We start from the raw sequence: 22,317 nt of genomic DNA on the forward strand, positions 1-22,317 counted from the left end.
CCATTAAGCACATACTCAAAGTTCAAGGTCTACTCAGGGCCGGTGCAAGGAATTTTGCCACCCTAGGCAAACTGTCAGATTTGCGCCCCCCAATTCGCGTCCGGTCACTGCACATTGAAGTGTTGACGTGCCCAGCAGCTAGCAATTAACATGTCTGCATTAGAAGTCACTAAGTAAGGTGTGTTTACCACCAACAGCAAGCAGTGGGGTTGGAGAAAGCTAAAATACATTAGAGCTGGCCTAGAGTGGGTCTTGAGCCTGCTGGATCTAGAGATCCAAGCTACACCTCACTGATGATGCCCAACTAGGTATGACCAAGCCTGATTTAATTATGTTTCTTCTCCTTTTGCTAATGGCTTGGCAGGCAAAGAACAATATCATAGAGGGTTGCCCAGAGTTGTGCCATAGGTGAAGATTAATTCTAAACATTCCAGCCATCACATCTTTTGTTTTGCCTATCCGAATCCACTCCATTCACTGCTCTTCCTGTAATGAGACATCTCTTACCACTTACCATTTACCTGTATCTGGGCTTGTACCATTGTATGCTACTCCATTAATGCAGGCGGCTGCGACCTTTGGTTTTCCAAATGTTTTGGACTATAACTCCCATCAGCCCTAGCCATCATAGTCAATCGCGAGGATCATGGGAGTCATAGTAGATAATATCTGTGGAGCAACAGAAGTCTCAAAATGCACCTTTATGTAGACTTTCATAAGTGTTCTGGTGTACTCATACTGATACATATAAAACAGCTCACACAAACCACTGTATTCCCGAGAAGTATGCATTTGTGTTCCTCTAATGAAATATCCATAGATTGCTCGCAATGCACCTCTAGTCTGATTGTGTGCACCACACAAGCTGGTATCCCACTCGTAAGTAATACATCCATAGAGTTTGTGCAATGCACCTTGTTCAAATCTGCAGTATGCATAGGTATCCCAGAGCTTAGGAATCCCTGGAGCTCTCACAGGTCACCTATTTCCTGACCTACAGTATGCATTTGTATTGCATTCCAACTATTACATATCTGCAGTGCTCTCACAATACAATCAAACTGCTACTAGACACAGCCTGGTAAGAGGAAGTTGAACCGTGGAGCATTAGAAGTTGAGCAGAGGTGTTTTTGCTGCAATGAAGCTACAATGTCAGTGGTGGGGATAGTATCAGGTTTTCATATGGCACTTCATGTATGATTACTCCTGTTCTAAGTGCTTTAATAATGGGTATTACTACCCCTCAACTGATCAATCTCAGCCGGATGAAGGGCCAATCCGGCCATGCCTTGATTCTCCAAACATCTGTCCCACATGCTGAAAACAGATGTTCGAAAGTGAGCGCTTAACTCACTGAGCTATCTGCCAGTATACATAGATTTTGATCTTCACTAGTTTTGGATTGTAGAAGAATTGGGCTATATTCATCCTGGTTAAAAGCAACATCAGAGAGGATAACATTGAAGGATTCCATATAATTCGGTGCTTCAGGATGGGGAAAAGAGTTGACAGCAAGTTTTAGAGAGGGTTCCTTTTGATTTTGATTTTAACCTCCGTGTCATCAAATCTAGCCTTTCTAACAAAGATAGACACAAAGCTTTTAAAATCACCGTAATATGGTGTTCTTATATAATGGTTCAAGCTAGACTCCACTAGCTTCTAAGCACTTTACAACAGGTGCTCTTATTATCTTATTTTGAAAGGTACTGGGCCTGATTTATGGACTATTTTGCACAGTGCAAAGTACTTTTCAATGGTGCAAAGTGACTTTGCACTGCCAGAAAACACCCTGATTCACGGAATAGTGCAAAGTGTCTTTTTGCCATGCAAAGTCACTTTGCACAGCAAAAAGACACTTTGCACTGCTCCACCCTAATTCATAGAAAAGTGCAAAGTGGCTTTTTGCGACGCAAAGTCATTTCTCATGGCAAAAAGACAATCAGGCCCAGTGTCTTTTTAAAAACCTGCCCTTCAACAAAATGCACCAGCGAATCTCGAGCCATGATTCTGACTGTGCAGCTCAACATGTGATGCTACCGCTGCACACACTGAATGAGTTGCTTACATAGGATGTAAAGGGCCGTCATGTTGTGGTGATAAATGCCCTTTTCATGGCGGTCCCAGACCCCCAGCATATGACAGCACTGCAGTGCATTCTCGTGAGTGTATACAGTAATCCTCTGATGCCTGCAGATGGTTACAAGGCTACACCTAGGTATATGATGACACAGTATATCGTCATACAAGGCACATAGGGAGTGAAGGGAGTATGTGAGGGAGAGAGAGAGGGCGAGAGAAGGACAAACCCCCTACTCTCCTGAACGTGATATTTGACTGCTACTGGCCCAACCTAATCATATTGCAACATTTTTGGCAATGACAAAATATTTGCCTGGGAGCAATGTCTTTCAGTGGTCGAAGAAAGTGGCCGTGCGTTTTACAACCAACCACACATTTTGCATTTACAAAAATGTTCATATAATCCAGGCTATTTGAGAAAAGGCCACCCAGCAAAAGACAAACAGCCTCACATAACAACATAGAAACAAAGATTCTTAAAATCAGTAGGTCTGGCTTTGTATCAGAAGATGGTGTGTGTAAGAATGCATGTGGTTATTATTATTATGGTGTATGCTAGCATGTTGGTGGTATACTTGGAGAACTCAACAACGGAAGTCTCGACTCGCTCTTTACTAGGCCTGGGAGAACATGTTTGAGGTTGACACATGTGGGTCTTGTGAAGAGAGGCAGGCTGCTGACATCCAACGCAGAGTCCATTTGCATGTCTCACTGCATGTTGGCTTGGTGGGCTGTCACAGGGTAGTGGGTACATGTTAGACTTATTCTATTTTCAATGCACCCACTTTGGAAATAGAAGAACTATGCTTTTCTATTTTAAGCACAAAACATTTCAAGTAGAAAAAATAGAAGAACTATGCTTTGTATTTTTAGCACAAATAGGTCTGCTTGCGCTGTACATAATAAATATGAATGTGGCAGTCATATATTTCAATAAGGCTGCTGGGGGTTTAATAGGCCAACACAGCATTACTGCATTTCCATTAGTTGGTAGTCTCAGCAGAGAGGCCAAGGATGTCAGGCAGTGGTTAAAAAAGTTCTAAATAAAGCAGGTGCAAAGATGAGATTCACTAAATCAAATATCATGGTCAAGCCGTACGGAGAAAATTGAGTACAATCGATCCTAATTTTGGCCATGCACACTGTAAGATACATAATGAAGGCCACAGTTCTATCATAGATGTCTTCAAAATCTATATGGCAGTGTCATCAGCAGAGCAGGCAGGCGGAGCCCACCACTCCCAACTGTGCGGTGAAAAGGTGATGTCCTATTAAATGACAGATCTCCTCCAGCAGGTGTTCAGGATGGACAATGTGCACAGGTGCATGTGCAGTTTGGTATTACCACTAAGTCAAGCATTGCCCCAGTTCATTATTCCAATGTATTCTTGCACTGGGGCACCGTTTGCAGTACTGCTAATTTGGAATGGTATTGGCAGTAAAGCAATTTTTTTGTTTTTACAGTAGGGCAATTTTTGCATAATTACACTTGACAAAGCTTTGAAACAGTGCTGACGAATCAAATTTCACAGCAAGAGGAATTCCAGTAAATTATGAATGATTACCAAGCTGGCTTCCGCGAATGGCAAAGGTCTGATATAGATATCGGATAAGAGATGCTTAATGCCTGGAATTAGAGCAATGTAATCAATTATACTACTTAATTTAACCATCACTTTCAATGATATTGATCATGGAATACTGCTGGATTGTCTGAAAATGTTTGCTAGGTTTATAGCCATAGCCTATCACAGATCGATGTCTTCCTAAATAGAACCCTAATGCCCTTCACAGCTCCATCCAGTAGCCACCCTGTAGGTTCTCCAGATGATTTTAACTACAGCTTCCATAACCCTTAGGCATCATAGGCAATGATGAGGGATCATGGGAGCCATAGTCCTAATCATCTGGAGAGTCTCGGGTGGCAGACCCCTGAACTGCTTTTAACTGATGGCAAACAGTTCGGTCTTAAATCACTAGGGGGTTACTTGGCTCATCACATAGTGATGTGTTGTCCGATTCAAGTTCAATGGTGGATGCTCAAAACTACCAATGCCTAAATGCAGTGAAGACACAAATCATGTTGATGGGCTCTGTAGATCTAACCCTGGCGCCCCAACGCTGGCCTGACCCATTGGGCCTGCAGCTGATACCAGCAGCAGTGTTTCAAATTCTGGGTAATCTTTGACACCCACTTTCACCTCAGAGGTAAGCACAGTTACAACAAATGTATCCAATCATCCCCTGCCATCTTCCTGGGATATTCTCTATCTATTCTTCAACTCAATCACTAAATAGCCTTAGGATGGCTGTAAAAGAACATGTAAAAGAACATGCCTGGACTGCTCCAATGCTTTACGAATAGGGCCACAGCAAGATCAATAAACAAGCAGCATGGTGCCAGAAAGCATGTGCTAAGACTCATTTTTGTCCTTAAACATTTTGACCACATCAGAGTGGTGCTTAAGACCCTTCACCAATCAGGAAAACAGAGAGGCAGATTCTAACCATTTATTGGGTGCATCTTATCACTTGCGCTCAAGAAATGTGTGCCTTGAAGAAACACATCAGAATGTGTGCATTATGGATGTTCACATCCAGATACCTTTTTCCATCCACTTTTCCCATGGACGGAAATAAGGGGTCATTTCTGTGGAAAAGGGGCAAGCTTCCTAGGGCCTGTCATGCAGCTAATTCGGCTCTGTTTATCTGTCTTGTCAAGTCATTTTTCTGTTACCTGCTAAAACCATCTCCTGGGTGTCAGGCATCACCCCGTAGGCACGAGCTACTGTAAGGGAACCAGGAGCTACCAGAGATGCTTCCTTACCTCATTGTCCTTTTTGTATGAACCATTGTGTTTAAATGTATATTAGATCTGAAATGTTTCTTTATTAACATTCTCCAATAGTCAAAGTTAATGTCACATTTACATATTTGGAAGGCAAAAGTTGCCCTACGAGCTCAAAGTAGTTCCTGATAGTTGTTAGTTTCAAGCTAACCAGGTTCTACTATGCTAGAAGCAGGAGCTGAATAGCTCCCAGCTCCCCTCAATTTCGAACCCAGCCCCTATGTCAAGTCTGCCTTTGTTGTTGCCCGGTTGGCCTCCTACTGTTAAACACTACATATAACCTGCAGGTGATTTTTTTTTTAAACTGTGAAAATTGAAACATTTTCAGAATAGTGAAAGCAGCTATTGACCTGAAGAAAAAAAACATGAGCATGAAAACAGGGGTGACTTGAAATCAAAAGTGTCCCTGGAAATGTTTTTTCAAAGTGGCCCTATATTGCGCCATTTGAGAGAATTTAGCAAGCAAGCTCAACCCATTTATGTAGGGTTTAGGGGATTCACCACTCACGGAGATTTGGAAAAATGGGTCCAAACAGTGAATTTTAAATCACTTTTATATCTAGATAGGGATTAAAAAGCAGTTTAGCATAATAAATGAGACATAAAGCATCGGTTACAAGTGAGGAATTACATACTGGAAACATTACTTTAAGTTCTGTGCATCAAAATGATGTGGGGTTTGAGGAGAGATGGATATAATGGATGGCTGAGTGAGCGGGTGAGGAGAGCAGAAAACAAAAATAAGAGGCCCACGGATCAGATGCCCCCTTGGAAATCTCCAGAGTTCCTTGTAGGCCAGTCCACTACTACATGAAAAAATTAAGTTGGAAAGTCTCCCTGATGACCCCACCCTCTCAGTTGGAAAGGGGAAAGTGGACGTGCTGCAGGGTCTGTGCCAGCACCTGACCGATGCTCACCTGTGTCCGTCTCTGCAGCATTTTCCCCAATCCTTGTAAATTACTGCCAACCAGGAGGAAGAAGTAAACCCTCCCCCACTGAGAACCACAAAAATAAGATGCCATTCACAACCCAACAGGGATCAGATGCTGCTACCTTTAAGTCTATAAGCAAAAAAAGAGATAGATATAAAAAAATAACAAACTATCTTATAGTGTGTAAATGGGTTCTGGCTCTCTCACAGCACTGTTCGTCCTTAACAAAATGGACCTTTGGAAGTGCTAGTCTGCTGCCCCAAGGTCTATTTGAGAGCCACTAATACAGTTGGCTCCTGGAAACGCTGTGAAGCCAAGGAAAATGAAAATGATTGATGGCTCAGACACGGTCTCTATGACATATAGAGCAAATTTAATTTGATGTGAGCGCCTTTGAATAATCAAGAATATCCTCCTCTGCCTAGCACATTGGGTTGGGAATAAAGTTTGAGACTTGCATGTCCTCCGACAAGTCTATGGAAGTGTTTAAAGTGCTTAAATGCTATGATTGAGCAACTTACTGAGTGGACAGTCCTTATTGATTTTGGAACTGTGCGACGAAAACTATTGGGTTGTTGCCGTGAATAAAGTATCATCCACAGGTTTTAATCTGCGTGCATGAAAGGTGCATATTAAACTGAGCACAAAGTGTTGAAGAAACTGACATTTATGAACATCCCCTGATGAATGTTCAGCCAGCGTGGTATTACAGAACAGAAACATGATGGGAAAATAGAATAGAGACACTTTAGGAGTGCTGTAGTTTATATCATTGTCATTGTGTCTATTGTATTGTGTAAATGTTGATGCATTTTTAACTTGTTGAAGTAATTTTGTATTGAGTAACTACTCACTTTGTGATTCTATGGATTTTTTACAAACATATTTGATATATGATTTAATAAATAATTGTTATACAATCTACAGATTTGATTATGGGTACTAGGTACATTTTATCTGGACGAACAGTACTGTGAGAAAGCCAGAACCCGTTTACACACTGTAAGATAGTTTGTTATATTTTGTATATCTATCTATTTTTTGCTTATATACTTAGGCCTACCCCAGACCGTGCAGATAGGTTGACCCTGTTTAGGAGTCAGTTCTTGGGGCTATAAATGTACCTGTTCTAGATACATCTACTCATAAGTCTAACAGTTGCCTGTAGTGTTGAACTCATGGCCTTAAATGTGCACATCCATCAATTAAACCAATTTTAAACCCATTCACACTCTGTTCCCAAAGACCTGCATTTTAATATTTTGCTTAACCTAACCAGTCTATATTATTTTACCTTATCCGTCTGCCTCTCTATCTAGCTATCTATCTATATAATCTATTCATCTTTCAGTCTATCTATCACTCTACCTATCTTTGTACCTATCAGTGAATCCCACTATGTATCCATCAATCTGTCTATCTATCTTCCTTTTCGTTGTCTACTCTCTTTATCCTGGCTGCCTATCAATCTGCCTTTTCACGGAAAAGACACTTCCCAAGCACTGCCATTTGGACATGGCCATAACATGAAAAAAAAACCTGAAATGGGTGCAAATGTCCAATCATCTGATCTCCATGCCTCTTATTAATGATTTCAATTGGGCAACACACTTTGGTCCTAGCCTAGTATGTAGCGCACAATTGGAATGCTTTCTCTTTATTTTATGCAAATTCGATTTGAGATGGCACACAAGCCCTCTCACACCCCCTTTTTCAAATATCCCAGGTCACAGTGGACCATGAACCAGGCCGGTTGGTGAAAATGCAATATTCATTTATTTTAACGTTCAAAGGAAGTCATACAAATTGTAATATTGGGCAGCAATCACCAATGGGGTGATAATTAATTACAATGGAAACTGAAGCAATACACAGGGTTAACCTTCTACAAGAACATATACAAAGCACAAATGAATAGGAGCACTTTTTCTCTTTGGGTAGATAGCACATGAGTTAAGATTTCCCCCTGCAATGCTCTACTAACCCCTATGAATCGAATGGGCAGAAATAATCAGCAGGGAGTCAGGGATGTTGTGCAGCAAAGAGAATCAAAATCCTACCTTCCCTCATGAAATAAGAGGCAAGCCCTTTGCAATGACATAAAATGACACTTGGAAATTGACAAATAAATAATGAATATGCAGTTAAATCTATGAGGCAAATATGATTTCTCACAATAGCAGGAATATATGAACACTGGCAATCACAAGGCAAGTTCTCAACAAAAGGCCTACAGTTCAACAACAAGTTGAAAGTAAGAACATGATGCGGCCGAAATCAATGTTGTAAAGTTGCATTTTTTTCTCAATTGCCGTTTTAAATGACACAAACGGTTTCTATGAAAAACGGGTGACATACTCAGATGTGGAATCCGGTTTTTGGGCTGGGGGATAGATGCACATCACAAGGACAATATAGGAATGAAAGTATGGTTGTAGCTGAAGATTTGCAAGATAAAAAGAAGTTCAGTTTTGGTAAAAGGAAGCAGTGAAAGAGAGAAAATTGGTAGAGAAAAAAGAACAGATTTTACTTAAACTAGACTACTAGGACTATAGTGTTAAAGAAAGACACGGTAGGATCCTGGGTAATTTGCAACTTAACCCTTTCACCCCGTGTTCAGATCTATATGGGAATTAATTTCAATTATTCCAAATATCGCTAAGGAATTACAAGATGGGGTGAATAAAAGAATTGTGCTAACACTAGGAATCACGGACCAGATGCACAGAAAATTCTGACAGTGGGACAAATTACCAAGGCATGGATAGGATGGCTTAGAGAGTGGAATAAAGATAAAAGGGGTCAGAATGGGTAGGCTATGTGTTTCTATGGGATGGGAAATACTCACAGTCCACGCTTCAGTTTTGGGATTTTGGAACAGTCAACCAGGTCTGGTCACCACATGGCGGGGCCCTTACAGCAAACAGCTGTGTAATTCTGGTCACTGGATGGCACAGGTACAGCTGGATGCAGATACTGGGCAGCAAGTCGGTCTGGCCACAGGATGCTTACGGTACAACAGCTTTTCCCCTGGTTAATGGGATTTTAGTGGGATTTCTAGATAAAGGCCTTGCTGGGATAGGATCAGCTATGCTTTAGCCTTGCTGGGGAATCTGGAATCTGGCAAGATGGATGTAGAATGGCTGTAATATACAGCTGTACCTATGCTCACTGTTCCCATGTAACCTCGGAACTTTAGCTATGTCTATAACCATGTTCCCATTGTCTTCATTATATTCACCCTTGCCAAGTACATTTTCTTGTAACAGTGCCACGATGCCCGAGGGCAGTTGTGCTCTTTAAAAAAATGCAAATAAAGAAGATCAGAAACGCAGGCGCTGGAAATTCAGGAGAGAGTGTGTCTAGATTTCTGTCACCCACCCTTTATATAAGGCATAGTGACATCATAGAATTATATGAGCATGCCTCTTAACAACTGGATTGGTCAGGGGGGATTGTTACCGCTTTCCTGTCAATTGATTGGACTTTTAGAAACCTGACATCAGCTTTATGATGTGGGTTTACTATTCATAGGATCATCCCACAGTTACTTTAGCTATAAACATTCTTCACATAAATCACACATTTACGCAATGTTGGCATCTTTACAAATTACCTTGGCATATTACATATGTCACGCTGAGCATGGCAGTCCAACTCTACAGTTTAACAGACTTTGTTTCACCCTTCTACCAGTTTTTTGCACTTTTTAGTGAGAAATATTTTACTTATAATTCTATAACTTTAGGTGTGTGTACATGTTATCATAGTGTATATGAGGGGGATGTCCTGTCCTCAAAACATTTAAAGCTGCAGCAATTTCTTGCAATCATTATTTAAACCTCCAAAATCAGCCAGTAAGTCAATGAACACATTTGTGTTAATGGTAAAGGAATGATCCAACCTCTGGAATTTAGCTACTGTTGCCTTTTTTTAATTTGGCTACACACGTAGATTTTCAAAAGGAGAATAAACAATACAATTTAAATAGTACAGGTAACAAAGTTATAAAGTACTATGTGAAAACAAATAAAAAAAACAAAGAATCAGTTGTAAAGCGTGTTCTCACATACGCATAGTTTGACTAAATATTACTTCATATTAGTCCAAAATGATGTGCAAACATTACAAACATAATAGATGCAGTGGGCCTTACAAATGCAACTGATTTATACCAAACAGTCCACTTAGGATCCCTGATGTTTAAGGTGTACGAGTGTCACCAAAAAGCCACACGTTTTTTTAAAAAGGGGTTTGTTCATCTGGTGGCAAAGTACTATGCAGGGATCTGATGGTGTGGTCCACTTTTGGGTGGGGTTTAGACCTTAAAAATAGGGTCTGTTATAGCCTGGTTTAGGAGGGATGACCATGAAACTGGTTGACGTCAGGATAAAAGTAGTGATGTTTCTTGAGGTCATAGTTCATAGTAGTTCCGACGGGACATGGTGACCGTTGACGTTTCGGCTAGGTAATGTTACAGCCTTCTTCTGGTGGCAAGTGTAAGCAGGTCTCCCTACGGATAAAAACAATGTATAAATATATTGTGTGACACGCCAGAGAGTAGATCATACCTAGAATGGTATGTAAAGAGAAGGTTAAAAAAGAGAGGCTCCCATTTCAGGTGGGAGCAAGTGCGTGAAAGGTTTTCCCTTTTAAATATGTTTCTCCATCTGACTTCCCAATATTGTTTTGCAGCCATAATCAGTTCCTTGTATACAGCAATTTGCTTAAACCACAGACGCACTAAAATTGACATAGGCCCAGAGAGCTAGGATGTCTTTGAAGCCTTGATATGTTTTGATATTTTGTGACTCAAAGCGTTTTCTGCAGCTGAAAGTGAAGTTTCTTTTGCCTTTTTCAGATTTTGGCTGATACAGCCTGTCATGCAGGGATCATGGTTTCTTCTGCTGAAGCACAATGTGGATATGGATGGGCATTGCAGGGCCTTATGGATGAAAGCAATGTGATGTGGAATAGATGAAAATAGCATCAGGGCAGCATCCTTTTCAGTGTAAAATATTTCCTTTTCAATTGGAACTTTTTGCAAGCAGCACAGCAGTGTTGCTTTGATTTGCTTCTTTTGGGTGCACCCAAGAACACACTGGCACTTTTCTCAGTGTGTCCTCTGTTCCAACACGCCCAATGATGTTTGGCAAGATGAGGCAGCCAACCTTTTGTCACTGCAGAACGCAGTTTTGATGCAATGGTGCTACAAGGAGTCAGCGCAGCCATTTTGCTGTTGACAGCAGAAGCGCAGCTTGGTTACGGATGGAGATTTTGCTGAGTGGGTCAAAGTATCCCACACTCTGAAATCCCTTTCTGTGTGGGGTTTGTGGGTTTGTAATTCTGTGTGTATGTATATATGTCTATGTATGTGTGTGCGACATAGAGAGGTGTGTGTGTGTGAGAGAGAGAGAGAGAGAGAGAGAGAGAGAGAGAGAGAGAGAGAGAGAGAGAGAGAGATAGTGTTGGTTGCCAATGTCTTTCTTTTAAGGGCATATTTATATCATCAGTGGTAAGGCACACATTCTTCTCCACATTTCTTGCAATGCCAGAAACTCTGCAGTTCTACTGATGACCAACAGAAGTCCCCATAAGAAATTACACAAATTCACATCCCCAATATTATATTTCCCTTATTAAACTGTGATAAGTGAAGTGTATGAGTGGTTTTATAGTTGCCTATTTGTACGAGCTTCCTCTCTGTAGTTAAAGTGAAAATGTAAAGTAATTGACGAGGGAGAGGCTCACTGCACAGTGTGGTGTTGTAGGAGTGGGAGAAACGTACATCTAAGAGACAGTTACACCATTCATTATATAAACAACACAATCAGTGAGTAAATAAATAACCTTTATTCAATAACTAAATAATCTATGAAAAAGCAGAGTGGGACAAATAAAACAAAGTGGTTTGATAGTGTTTTGCATAGAATCATAGCACAGTTTAGGAACATAACAGTCACCTTAACGGTAGGGTGTGTATTATATATCATTATTTGGAGTTGTTTTGGTGTTGGATGGGAGGCTTTGGCGATTCTGTTTGAGCAGGGGAGGATGTCTGATTTCCCTAAATGCTTCACAGAGTTTGTGACAGGAACAGCTCAGCAGTAATTGATTGTAAGTCCGAGATCCCTTTCTCTTGCCTTTGGAAATACCAAACAGTGCAGGCAGTTCCTTGTGATTAGTGTGCCACCAGAATGCACCAAAAACAAGAAGTGCATCGTCAGGAGTACTTTTGTGTTTGAGAATGTGCCTCACTGTGTTGAGTGCAAAGGTCACTACACTCTCCTGCGCTCAAAGTCACTTCTCCAAGGTGCCCCTAGACATCCTTGATTGAGTTCAGCATTACATAACAGACACAATGGGCCTCATTACGACCCAGGCGGTAAGTTACCGCCTGGGCCGTGACTTTACCACCATGGCGTAAACTACGTTTACGCCATGGTGGTTGGCGGACTTACCGCCCCATTCCGAGGTCGGCGGGGCGGTAAGTCCCCAATCCCCATTTACCCTTCCCCATTCCCATTTTTGCCCCATAGGGCATAATGGGAGTGGGGAAGGCGTTAATTACGCCACCGTAAATTACGGTGGCGTAATTAACTCCATGGTCCCTTAGCGCCATGGATTTTAACACCTGCTAAAAGCAGGTGTTAAAAGCGCCATGGCGCTAAGGGACCTCGTAGTTGGCGGTAAGGGGTCGGCGCAGCTAACGCTGGCGTTAACCCCTTACCGCCAGGGTCGTAATGAGGCCCAATATCCATGAGACTAGTTTCTCGGCAAGAGTTGCCAGCTCTGGAAGTGTCCCCTTCGCTTGCCCCATGAAGAGAACTTCCTAAAATACCAAAGAGGCTTGTAAACATAACTCTTTTCCACTGCCTACAGACTCGAGGTGTAAAACATTGTTTACATTCTGCCCACTGACTACTACCTAAAGAAAGCCTGTAATAAAACCAAAAAAACAAAAATACAAATAGACATAAATGATTAAAGAAGGAGTGTTTGGTGTCATTGTTAAATTTGGCCGTGCAACAGAGCAAGAGGTCAAGTAAAAATGCATGCAAAGACTGAAGGGATAATGCCGGGTAACCTGCCGGCGGATGTTTCACCATTTCCAACGCATTTTAAATTATAACCTAAATTAGTGAACTTTATAACCTGCGTAGAAAAATGTAATTGGAAAAATGCATTAAGCCAAGAAGTAGAACCATAATAAAAAAAGAGATAACTTATGTAATTAATTGGCCAACTTAGATAATTACCTAAGGTTGTGGGCAGTACCTTGAAAGTGTCAATGCAATCACATTTTTAAAGCTGTACCGTATAAAAATGGCCATTTTTTAAATAAGGTATTTTTAAACTAAAAACCTGAGCTGAAATCCAGGCACTACAAAGGAAAGGCAGCATTCTCCCTAATCCCACTGTTTTCAAGAGGTCGTCAAAAGGAGCGCTGTGTTAAGATGTGACACTATGGTCAGGTAGGGCATCCTACTAAGTGAGCCAACCCACTGGAGGATGTATTATAAAAGGAATATCCACAACATGACCCTGGCAGAAGGTTAAGGGACGAGAGTGCTCTGCCAAAAGAATCACGCGTTAGCACTGTGCCAAAAGAATTATGCTCTCCAAAGGTTTCCCTAGGAAAAGGCCTTCAGAATCCTGTGTCATGAGAATCCTCCCATTGTAATGTGACTGACAGTGAGTATCCGAGGAAGGTGTGGTAGCCCAGCAAAGGCTGCCCTCCGGGTAGCCTGAGAGCTGCGCCCCCGGACGTTGGCTCCACAGCCCATAGTGCTGTTTCAGGGAAAAAAATTGAACTTAACTCTCAGCTCCATGCTGCGTCGCCTTGTTCCCGCTCTACTCCTGGATTTACTGTTCCCAACCACCATGGAAAAGAGCTTTTACACAAGTTTTCTAACTGCTTTCAATGATGGCTATATCTTGTAATTTGGGGGAAAAAACATTTGTGTACCCTGTACACAGTTTGTTTTCCTACAAAATGACCCATGTGCACTGCTGATATTGCGCTACAATACACTAGCTGGTGACCCACACTGTGACAATGAGCCCAGAGACTGCAGGCCATTACCTCCTGAGGTAATGCCCTGGGGCCCATAGTTACAGGGCCGAGCGTTAGACCGGGGTACTAATGTTTTCTTTTCTCGGCTGCGAGATGCCTTGGCAGAAAAAAAAGTTTTCACAAGTTTTAAAAAATGCCTGTCGCGGATAGAAAACGTAGTCCATTTTCTTTTTCCGTGGTGGCCATAGCGAACAAAAAAATGGCCGCCATGGAAGGGGAGAAGAGACTACATGTAGTCCCATCTCCCTTTCCATGGTGGCCATTCCGGAATAAAAATGCTGTTGGAGATGGGAGCGAGCTGCACGCCCTTGCGTTATTGGGATAACCATCCAGTAAGGCTCGAATCCAGCCAACAAGAATTAAGTGATTTTCTTTTTTTTGTCACGCCAGGTACTAATGGTTGATAACCGTGCTGCTGTCCTGGGTAATGGTCCTTGCTCTGATCTGCCGTAGCTGTGATGAATACCTTGATCCAGTAGGGCCCACATAACTCAAATAGTGTCATGAATAACTGCCCTTAAGTACACTGCACCATAAGAATATTGTCATTAGAAAGATGCCCTTGCTTCGGATGATCCACTGTATCACTAGCAAGATGCAGATCACTCTCTTCGGTGGGCCCAGATGTTTCATACCCACTGTAGATTAATATGTGTGTGCGTGTGTGTGCAAGAAGTGAGTGGTCCTCACTTCTCTGGCTGTGCAGCGTGGTTCGATCTTCCAGAAGATGGTCGGGACTGGGTAGGGTTGCATATGGATTTATGTGTCATTGGCAGCAAGATTAATTTCAAACATCCTAGAGCCTAGAGTAAACTAAGCAATGGCCCTCCTCATCATTGGCCCTTTTTTCTCTGTGAGGAGAGAACTGCAAAGTTCTTCCTTGCCAACCTCTTTGTTGGCAGCCAACCAATAGAAGGAGCATAGTGTAGCCTCATATCGCCCCAAGACTGGCTACTTCTGCACCACACTGTAGGATGTATATGCTTAGAACTTAGTCCTGCAAGTCTGAGCTATCTGCATGTTTGGGATTTTAGGGTTGCATCCGCCCTATCCAGTAGAGTCAATTGTGGGACATAGTACAAAACCTCTGGAGCACCACAGCTTTCATACCAATGGTTTAGGATGCAGCTGAAAGAACGGGATTGGAGAATGTGGGCGGGTGGAGGATTATTTTGCCAAGGAAAGCACAGTTCAGAGTTCTTTTTCCATTTCTTTTAGGGACTACGCTCTTTCACCAAGAACCGCGGAATGATGCTCAGTGTTGGAGCCAAACATCGCCGCACTGGAAATGAAAGAAATGAAGCTGCATGAGCTAGGATCCCACAAGAGCAGTGTCAAAGCTTTGCAGTGTATGTGAAAGTGTAATCCTGCACCAAGACGAGGGGAGATTTTCCTGATACAATGAGGAGTATTTCAGAAAACCTTTTGATGTTATGAAATTCATGGTTACATTAATTCGAAATAAAGCAGTGGAGGATGGTGCAGTCAAGGCTTACACTGGTTGTTATGGAAAGAAGACTACGTTGAACACTCTAACATCGCATCTATATGTTGTTGATGACAAAAATATCCATTGAAACTTGGTGTCGTTTTCTGCAAATGTGTACTTGGAAGAACGTGGTCTGTGTAACTAAATGCTATTTATTGATGGATAGTAGTTTTATAATAATTCTCCTTTGGCTTGTATAAATGTTGATTTGGAAACCCGTATTCCTTCTTAAAAGTTGCCATGTATTAAATGACTGCCTATTTTACCTAAAGGTTTTCTCAAATGTGCGGTCAATCATGACAGAGAAATACCACATGTTAGTGGGTTTACTACCCAATTTGGGGTCCTGTCAAAGAAACTTTGCACCAATGCAAGTGCAATTGTGTAGTGTACTGGCACCGAGGCAACAATGCTGATGAGTCCTTGTAAACTATAACAGGAGTGAGTCTATTGATGCTCCTGAAGAGAGAAATGTGCACAGCTGTGTTCTTGTTCATTGTAAATAGCAGCAGGAAAGCAAAATCTATGTGTCCATAATCCCCTGTGCTGGCCCCTGCCCCTGTGATCCTCCAGCAATCCAGTCTAGAATTTCCATTAGCACCTGGGAGGGGATGTCATGGACCTCCCAGCCAATCAGAGAGCTTGCAAGGCTAGGTTTACCTCAAGGTATTGCTTACTTTCCAAACCTCCAGAGAAGCAGGAGGCTGCCATATTTCCTCCCTGGAGTAAGCCGATGCTCACCTGGTACCTTCTTCCCCCACTACTCACCATTTGCTCCTCGCCCAACCACTCTGTACTATTCCATTCCCAACCCAGGCCCCACTTACCCGCAGCCTTGCCGGCTCCTGACACTTCCACTGACCTGACTCTTCCCCGCCATGGCAATAGCCACCTTGGATAATGAAGAAGGAACTCCGTGTAATTCCCTTAACCCTATATACATGACAGCCATTTTGTTGCGTATGTTTCTTTTAAGTTGAGAAACGGAAACAGTGCATTGCTTAAATGTATTCTTCCCTCTAGAGAGGAGCAAGTCCTCTTTTCCATTGCGGCCAACAACATATTCACATCACTTGACATATCCTAAATTGGCACCTTAGAAATGGAATGCGGTGTATATCAGATAACACCTCTTCAGTAAATGGAATGAGTCTGATTATACAATGGTTCTGAAAACAATACCATAAGATCAAAACTAGGTAAGGGGATGGGCGGCATAATACTTACCTCCGTGCCACTGATAAAATCGTGTCTGGGGTGTGGAAACCCTTCCAAATAGATCCAATACAATTACCTCTGCAGCAGCAACAGATTGTATCTGAGCAGATGCAGAGAAATAGCTAGAGAAATTGGCAGGGTATCCGACTACCAAAAATTGACACCCTACCAACCCAGTTCAGATTTCCAAGAGTTGTTATAGGTTTTTACACAATGAGAATCTTACATAAGACAGTAAGATACATTTAGTTGGCTACATTTGAACAATAAACTTCCTAACAGAACCTCCTATGACCTTGAGGGGCATGGCTTCACATCACCATCCTATGCCTGTACAATGTAGCGTTAAGCCCCTGTTCCAAGGGCTGGAATGTGGGTAACGGCCCAGAAGCCCAAGTTAGCAGTCTGAGTTCAGCGAGCCCCATTAACAAGGGCTCTGGGCCATTACCCCCATTCCAGCCCTTGGAACGGGTGCTTAACATCATTAGCACCCTGGGTTACTAAAGCAATAAACCAGGGTGCTGAAAAAATAAGTATATTCAGTCATTGAATGGGACACCTCGCGCATGCCGTTCAATAACTGAAAATACTGCGTTAATATGGCCGCCATGGAAAGCGGAGGCGTTGGTAGGGGGTGGGCGCTTAGTGGTCTATAGCTCTTTTGGTTGTAGCCCTGAATAGAATCTCAGGGGTTACAAACAAAAGGCTAGCTTGCCCCGAGTCCCGACAGTCCCGCCTTTAGCATAGCCCCGGATCTTTTCCAGACCTAGCAACACCATTGATGGAAAGGGAAGAGCACTCCATGCGGAGCCCCTCTTCCCTTTCCATAGCGGCGGGAGAAGCTGGGAAGATGGGGTGGCACCTTGTGCTGCCACAACAAGCTGGTCAGTGGGTTTGGAAACGGTGGTGAGAAATGGAGAAGAAAATAAATAAGGGGACGGAGGATGGGGGAAGAAGGACGGCTGGGGGAACCAGCCATCAGGAGGCTTAGAATGCAGCCTTAGATTGTAGATTTCAGCCCACGTTTCTAGCCAATTGATTAGCTGGTTCACCCGTGCCGGCTGCTAATGCCAATTGTCAGTTTGATTCCGTGGCAATTCCACAGAGTATCTGCACATTACACAATCTCTGCCTTTGGCATATCTCTCAATCATACATATCATTGGACCAGAGTCTGGTGCAGGGACGTCATTTGGGGGTCGCCAGATGTAGCAAGAACGACTGCTGGCTATTGGGCAGCGACCCCTGTCAATCTCTTGCAACCTCTGGCCATTGACCAATCAGAGGAGATGGGGGCGTGGCCACAGCGCGCTGCAACGCTTGTGTTGGCCTCCATTTTTATTATTGCACATGCAAAACGCATGTGGTGCTTCTCATCTCACTGCTGAGGCTGAGTTTGTTGTGTCCAGGCAGGCTGCATCCACGTCGATCCACCCCCCACAGAAGGAGGCCAGGCCAGTGACTTCAAGGTGAGTCAGTGCCAGTGAGTCGAGTCGTGGTCGCCGCCGACGGCAGGCAGCACCGAATTCATTTTACTGACGTGCAAATATGTGCAGGCGGCGGCTTGCAAGCTGCCGCCGGCACATATTTGCAATGTAGTAAAATGAATTTGGTGCCGACGGCAGGCAGCACCAAATTCATTTTACTAACGTGCAAATATGTGCTGGTGACGGCTTGAAAGCTGCCGCCGGCACATATTTGCAATGTAGTAAAATGAATTTGGTACCGACGGCAGGCAGCATCGAATTCATTTTACTAACGTGCAAATATGTGCCGGCGGCGGATTGCAAGCTGCCGCTAGCACATATTTGCACGTTAGTAAAATGAATTCAGTGCCGCGGCAGCCGCAGCACCAAAGCGGTCTGTGCTTCGCCGTCCTCCCCAGGCCCTGAGTCCAATGGCATGCTGTGGTGCCTTGCCGCACCTCTCTCCCCCAAGCAGGAGCAGGAGGGCACTGTGATGTGGCAGGGTCAAGGCGTCTCTGTTTTCTCTCCCCCGCCGGCCAGGAGCAGCCTTTTGTTCTCCAAACAAAAAAAGAAGAAATAAAGAAATCGGGAGTCCTGATTTCTTTGTTTCTTCTTTTTTTGTTTTGCATGTGTGCTGGGACCTCCTGCCGCACACACCACAGTAGAGGCCTTGCCGGAGGAGCCAGCCGTTGTCGTCGTTTCTTGTCCTACCTGCTGTGCTTGCAGTGGCACACCCAGTTTCTTCTGCAAATCACTAGCCCACTGTCACTATAATAGGCAAAAGCTACCTTGTAGGAGGTAACATTTTCATTCTTTACCATTAATGTCCCACTCGAGTACGAGTGAGGCAGTACAGACTGTAATAAATATGAAGGTGGTGTCAGCAGTAAGAATAATTAGCATGCATACTATTATGATGATGCATAAGTGTGAACATCACACCATTTATTGACATACAATATGGTAATCGAAGTGGATTTATCTTTTCCTAGCAGATGCAGTCATTTAAACATTCAGCACTTTCTCTGCATCGTTTACGTGGGTTTGAACACCCCCTCCATCATTTAGGTTGTGCTATACCGGCAGCCTTGCCTTGTGTTATTTTGGAAGAGACATTATTCTCTTGCATTGGCAATGAAGTGATCTCCTTGGAAACACAGCCTTCACCAGTGCACAATGAGAAGTAGGGGATGCATTGTGGGGCTCTGTGCGTTCGAAAGGTGGATAGATTCTAGAGAGTGAATTAGCATTTGCTTGTGTTGAGGGCATTATCAAGCCCATTAAACCTTTAATTAATTATAGAACGGTAACAGTATATACGTGTGTACTGGTAGAACAGCATTACAGCGCATTATCCTTTCCTACGCAATGATATGGGTGTTATTAGGCACACATGTGCATGTCGTTTTCCATATTTACTGCATAACATCCTGCGTGGTGGCAATTCTTGTATAAAGGCCCATCCCTGCATACCAATGTTTCTCGCTGATTTAGTTTAAGGCCTGTTTTGCTTTCACTGAAGCACTGGCAGGCAGTATGTGCAAAAAATGAGGACACAGCACTGCTTTTAAAGATAACATAATTGTGTAAAAACATATATTGTAGGTGTAATAGAAACCATCACAACCCCTGCATGGCAAGGGGCATTCAACGGTAATACTGTAACGGGCTAGAGGACTTGGGACTCCGGAGCGTGTGCCCGCCCGCACCATGGGGGACCAGGGACCTCGTCGGTAATGCCGACCGTCGTCGGGTATGACCCGACCAGCAATGCACACCACCAGGCGGGTGCATGCAGGGGGGGACAGTTCTTAGGGGGCCCAGAGGTGCTAGGACCTGCTTCGGAAAAGCTCTGCATGGCAGACCCTCTGACCATGGTGTAGTACTGGCATAGCGCATAGAGCAGTAAACAGGACACAGAGGCAGGAGTCTGTGGTATTTTTGACTGGTGCACGGGCGGACGGGCGCACCTCCTCTTATTAACTTGATGACACCAATTAATTTTACTAACGTGCAAATATGTGCCTGCGCGGGCGCGGCTTGCAATGTTGTTAACTGCCGCCGGCACATATTTGCAATGTAGTATAATGAATTGGGTGCCGACAGCAACACCAAGGGCGGTGGGGTGGTATGAATACTGCATTTCTCACACAGCTAGACACATTGGAACAAACCTTCCTCTCGGCCCCATTCCCCTCCACACACAATATCATTTTTGCAGAGCATATAATAAAAGATCACACGATCACAAGAAGATTGTCTTTCCGGCTGTATGGGTGCTTTCGATGTTAGACGATGTTTGCTCTTGTGGCTACAGTGAATTACATAATTAAATTAGGACCGCCATATTTTTTCTAATGAGCCATTTAATTACAACATTAGAACTACCTAATGGCGCACTTCACTGAAGACTTCGTGAAATCATGGTTCCCTCATGAGCGCCGCGGTCGTATGCATCAAGCAGAGTAATGCAACATAACAAAACCGATCGCGTGTGTATGTGGAGAGCACAGAGGTGCTGGAAGATGAGTGGGGAGTTCATGACCCAACAGCATAAAATGCTTTTACTTTGTGCATGGCTTAAAGATATGATTGTTTGCCGCTGTGCGTACCTGCCAATATCTCCTCTTCAGCGGTTTGCCATTTCCCTAAACATTGCATGCATAATAAAACATCCCTTAAAAGATATGTAGTGGAAGGCCTGGGTATTGCTTGTACTTCTGCGGAACGAGGGCTTCAGAACCCTGAGGGGCGTTCGTTCATAATCGTAAGGATTATTGCAGTGTAAATGTTGGACTAATTGAACTGCTGCACATGATACGCAAAGTTCCTTTAATTTCTTTAACAGTTATATGCAAGATGTTCAGCATCCTAATTCGGTAGTTATACCTTCACAACGAATGGTCTGATTTACCCATGGTAGCTATATGTAATTTTGCATAAGAAAACAACCTTCTTTCTTTAAGCAAGAACAATTAACGAGTAATAGGGGAACACACGATCCATTAGTTGTACATTGTAAACGTCCAAATTCATTTTACTAACGTGCAAATATGTGCCGGCGGTGGCTTCGAATGTTAAGCTGCCGCCGGCACATACATTCTTAACCAGCGTTTCTAGGACTCGTACTTGTGACTGATAGTCTCCCTCTTTCAGCCTGTAGTTCCCCCGCCTGTGTTGTGATATTCAGGCACTCCTATTTCACATTCAGAAGATGAAGGAGTGCAGGGATCCACTGCTCAGCACACCGGATCACCACCTTCCACACTGGCCAGTGGCCACAAAGGTCATTCATTGCCTGGTTCCCCTAATCCCAGCTTCCCAGTAATCTAGTCAGCTGGCTGGGCTCTCTTTCTCCATCATAAGTGAATTCAGGTTTGTGTGCAGAATATCCACACTGCTCAATGTTTGTCCCTACCCCATATCAAGCCACTGTTCTGCTCAATCTAGTAAGAAACTACATTTTAAGTCTTATGATCAGAGTGAAGGAAGAGCAACTGTTGGACATTATCCCAAAATCTATATAATAGTACTAATTGTTGGAATGTGTACCATTGTGGAGAGGTGCGGGGTGTGGAGGACAATGAACATGTAGGAACAGAAACCTAGGCATATAAAGAGTGTTGGTGAGTGTGGGAGTAATGCAAAATGCAGCCAGGAATGTTTCCCCCATAAAATATGGGGACTGGACTGATGAGGCTTTTGGTACTGAAGTTTGTATCACTCAGTAATGCACGGTATGACTTGAACACATTTTGAACTAATCTTTTGGCAGCCAAAATAACACAAGCAGAAGAGTCATTAAAAACAGAGGATGCCATGCATGATTTCTGTTGAAATATTCTCCCTCTCCCCTTTTATCCTGGCTTTCCCCTATCCCCGTGCCCGCCTATCCATCCCTGTCCCACCAGAATGTGATTTCGCTCTGTAGTCCTGGTGAAATAACGGGGCAGATCGACATAAAGAGGGGATTGGGGTTCATACACTTCACGTGGCAACATGGACCTTGACACTGCTACATATGATGATCCATTCTTGTATGAAATGTCACAATACACTGATATCGTAACCATTTTTTCTTAATGCTTTATGAGGCCACTTCCTGTGATGTCATGGTGGGGTCATGGTCTAATGACATCACTTCCTGTGGGATGGGGTCTGATGACATCACTTCACATGGGGGGTGGTCTAATGACATCACTTCCTGT

The 22,317-nt window shown here is 43.3% G+C and overlaps 1 protein-coding gene across 13 annotated transcripts in view; it reads left to right on the top strand.

Moving 5' to 3' along the window:
* Nucleotides 1-15,696, top strand: part of LOC138451221 (variant surface antigen F-like) — a 342,866-nt gene extending 327,170 nt beyond the window's left edge. For all 13 annotated transcript variants that reach the window (XM_069604894.1, XM_069604893.1, XM_069604899.1 and 10 more), the window contains one exon: nt 15,155-15,696. In XM_069604894.1, coding sequence (XP_069460995.1) covers nt 15,155-15,188 — 34 coding nt within the window. In that variant the 3' untranslated portion in view covers nt 15,189-15,696. The remainder of the gene's footprint in view (nt 1-15,154) is intronic.
* The last annotated feature ends 6,621 nt before the right edge of the window (nt 15,697-22,317 follow it).

Source organism: Ambystoma mexicanum, chromosome 1p (genome assembly GCF_040938575.1).
Source record: "Ambystoma mexicanum isolate Mex_15411 chromosome 1p, UKY_AmexF1_1, whole genome shotgun sequence".
Taxonomy (NCBI): Eukaryota; Metazoa; Chordata; class Amphibia; order Caudata; family Ambystomatidae; genus Ambystoma; species Ambystoma mexicanum.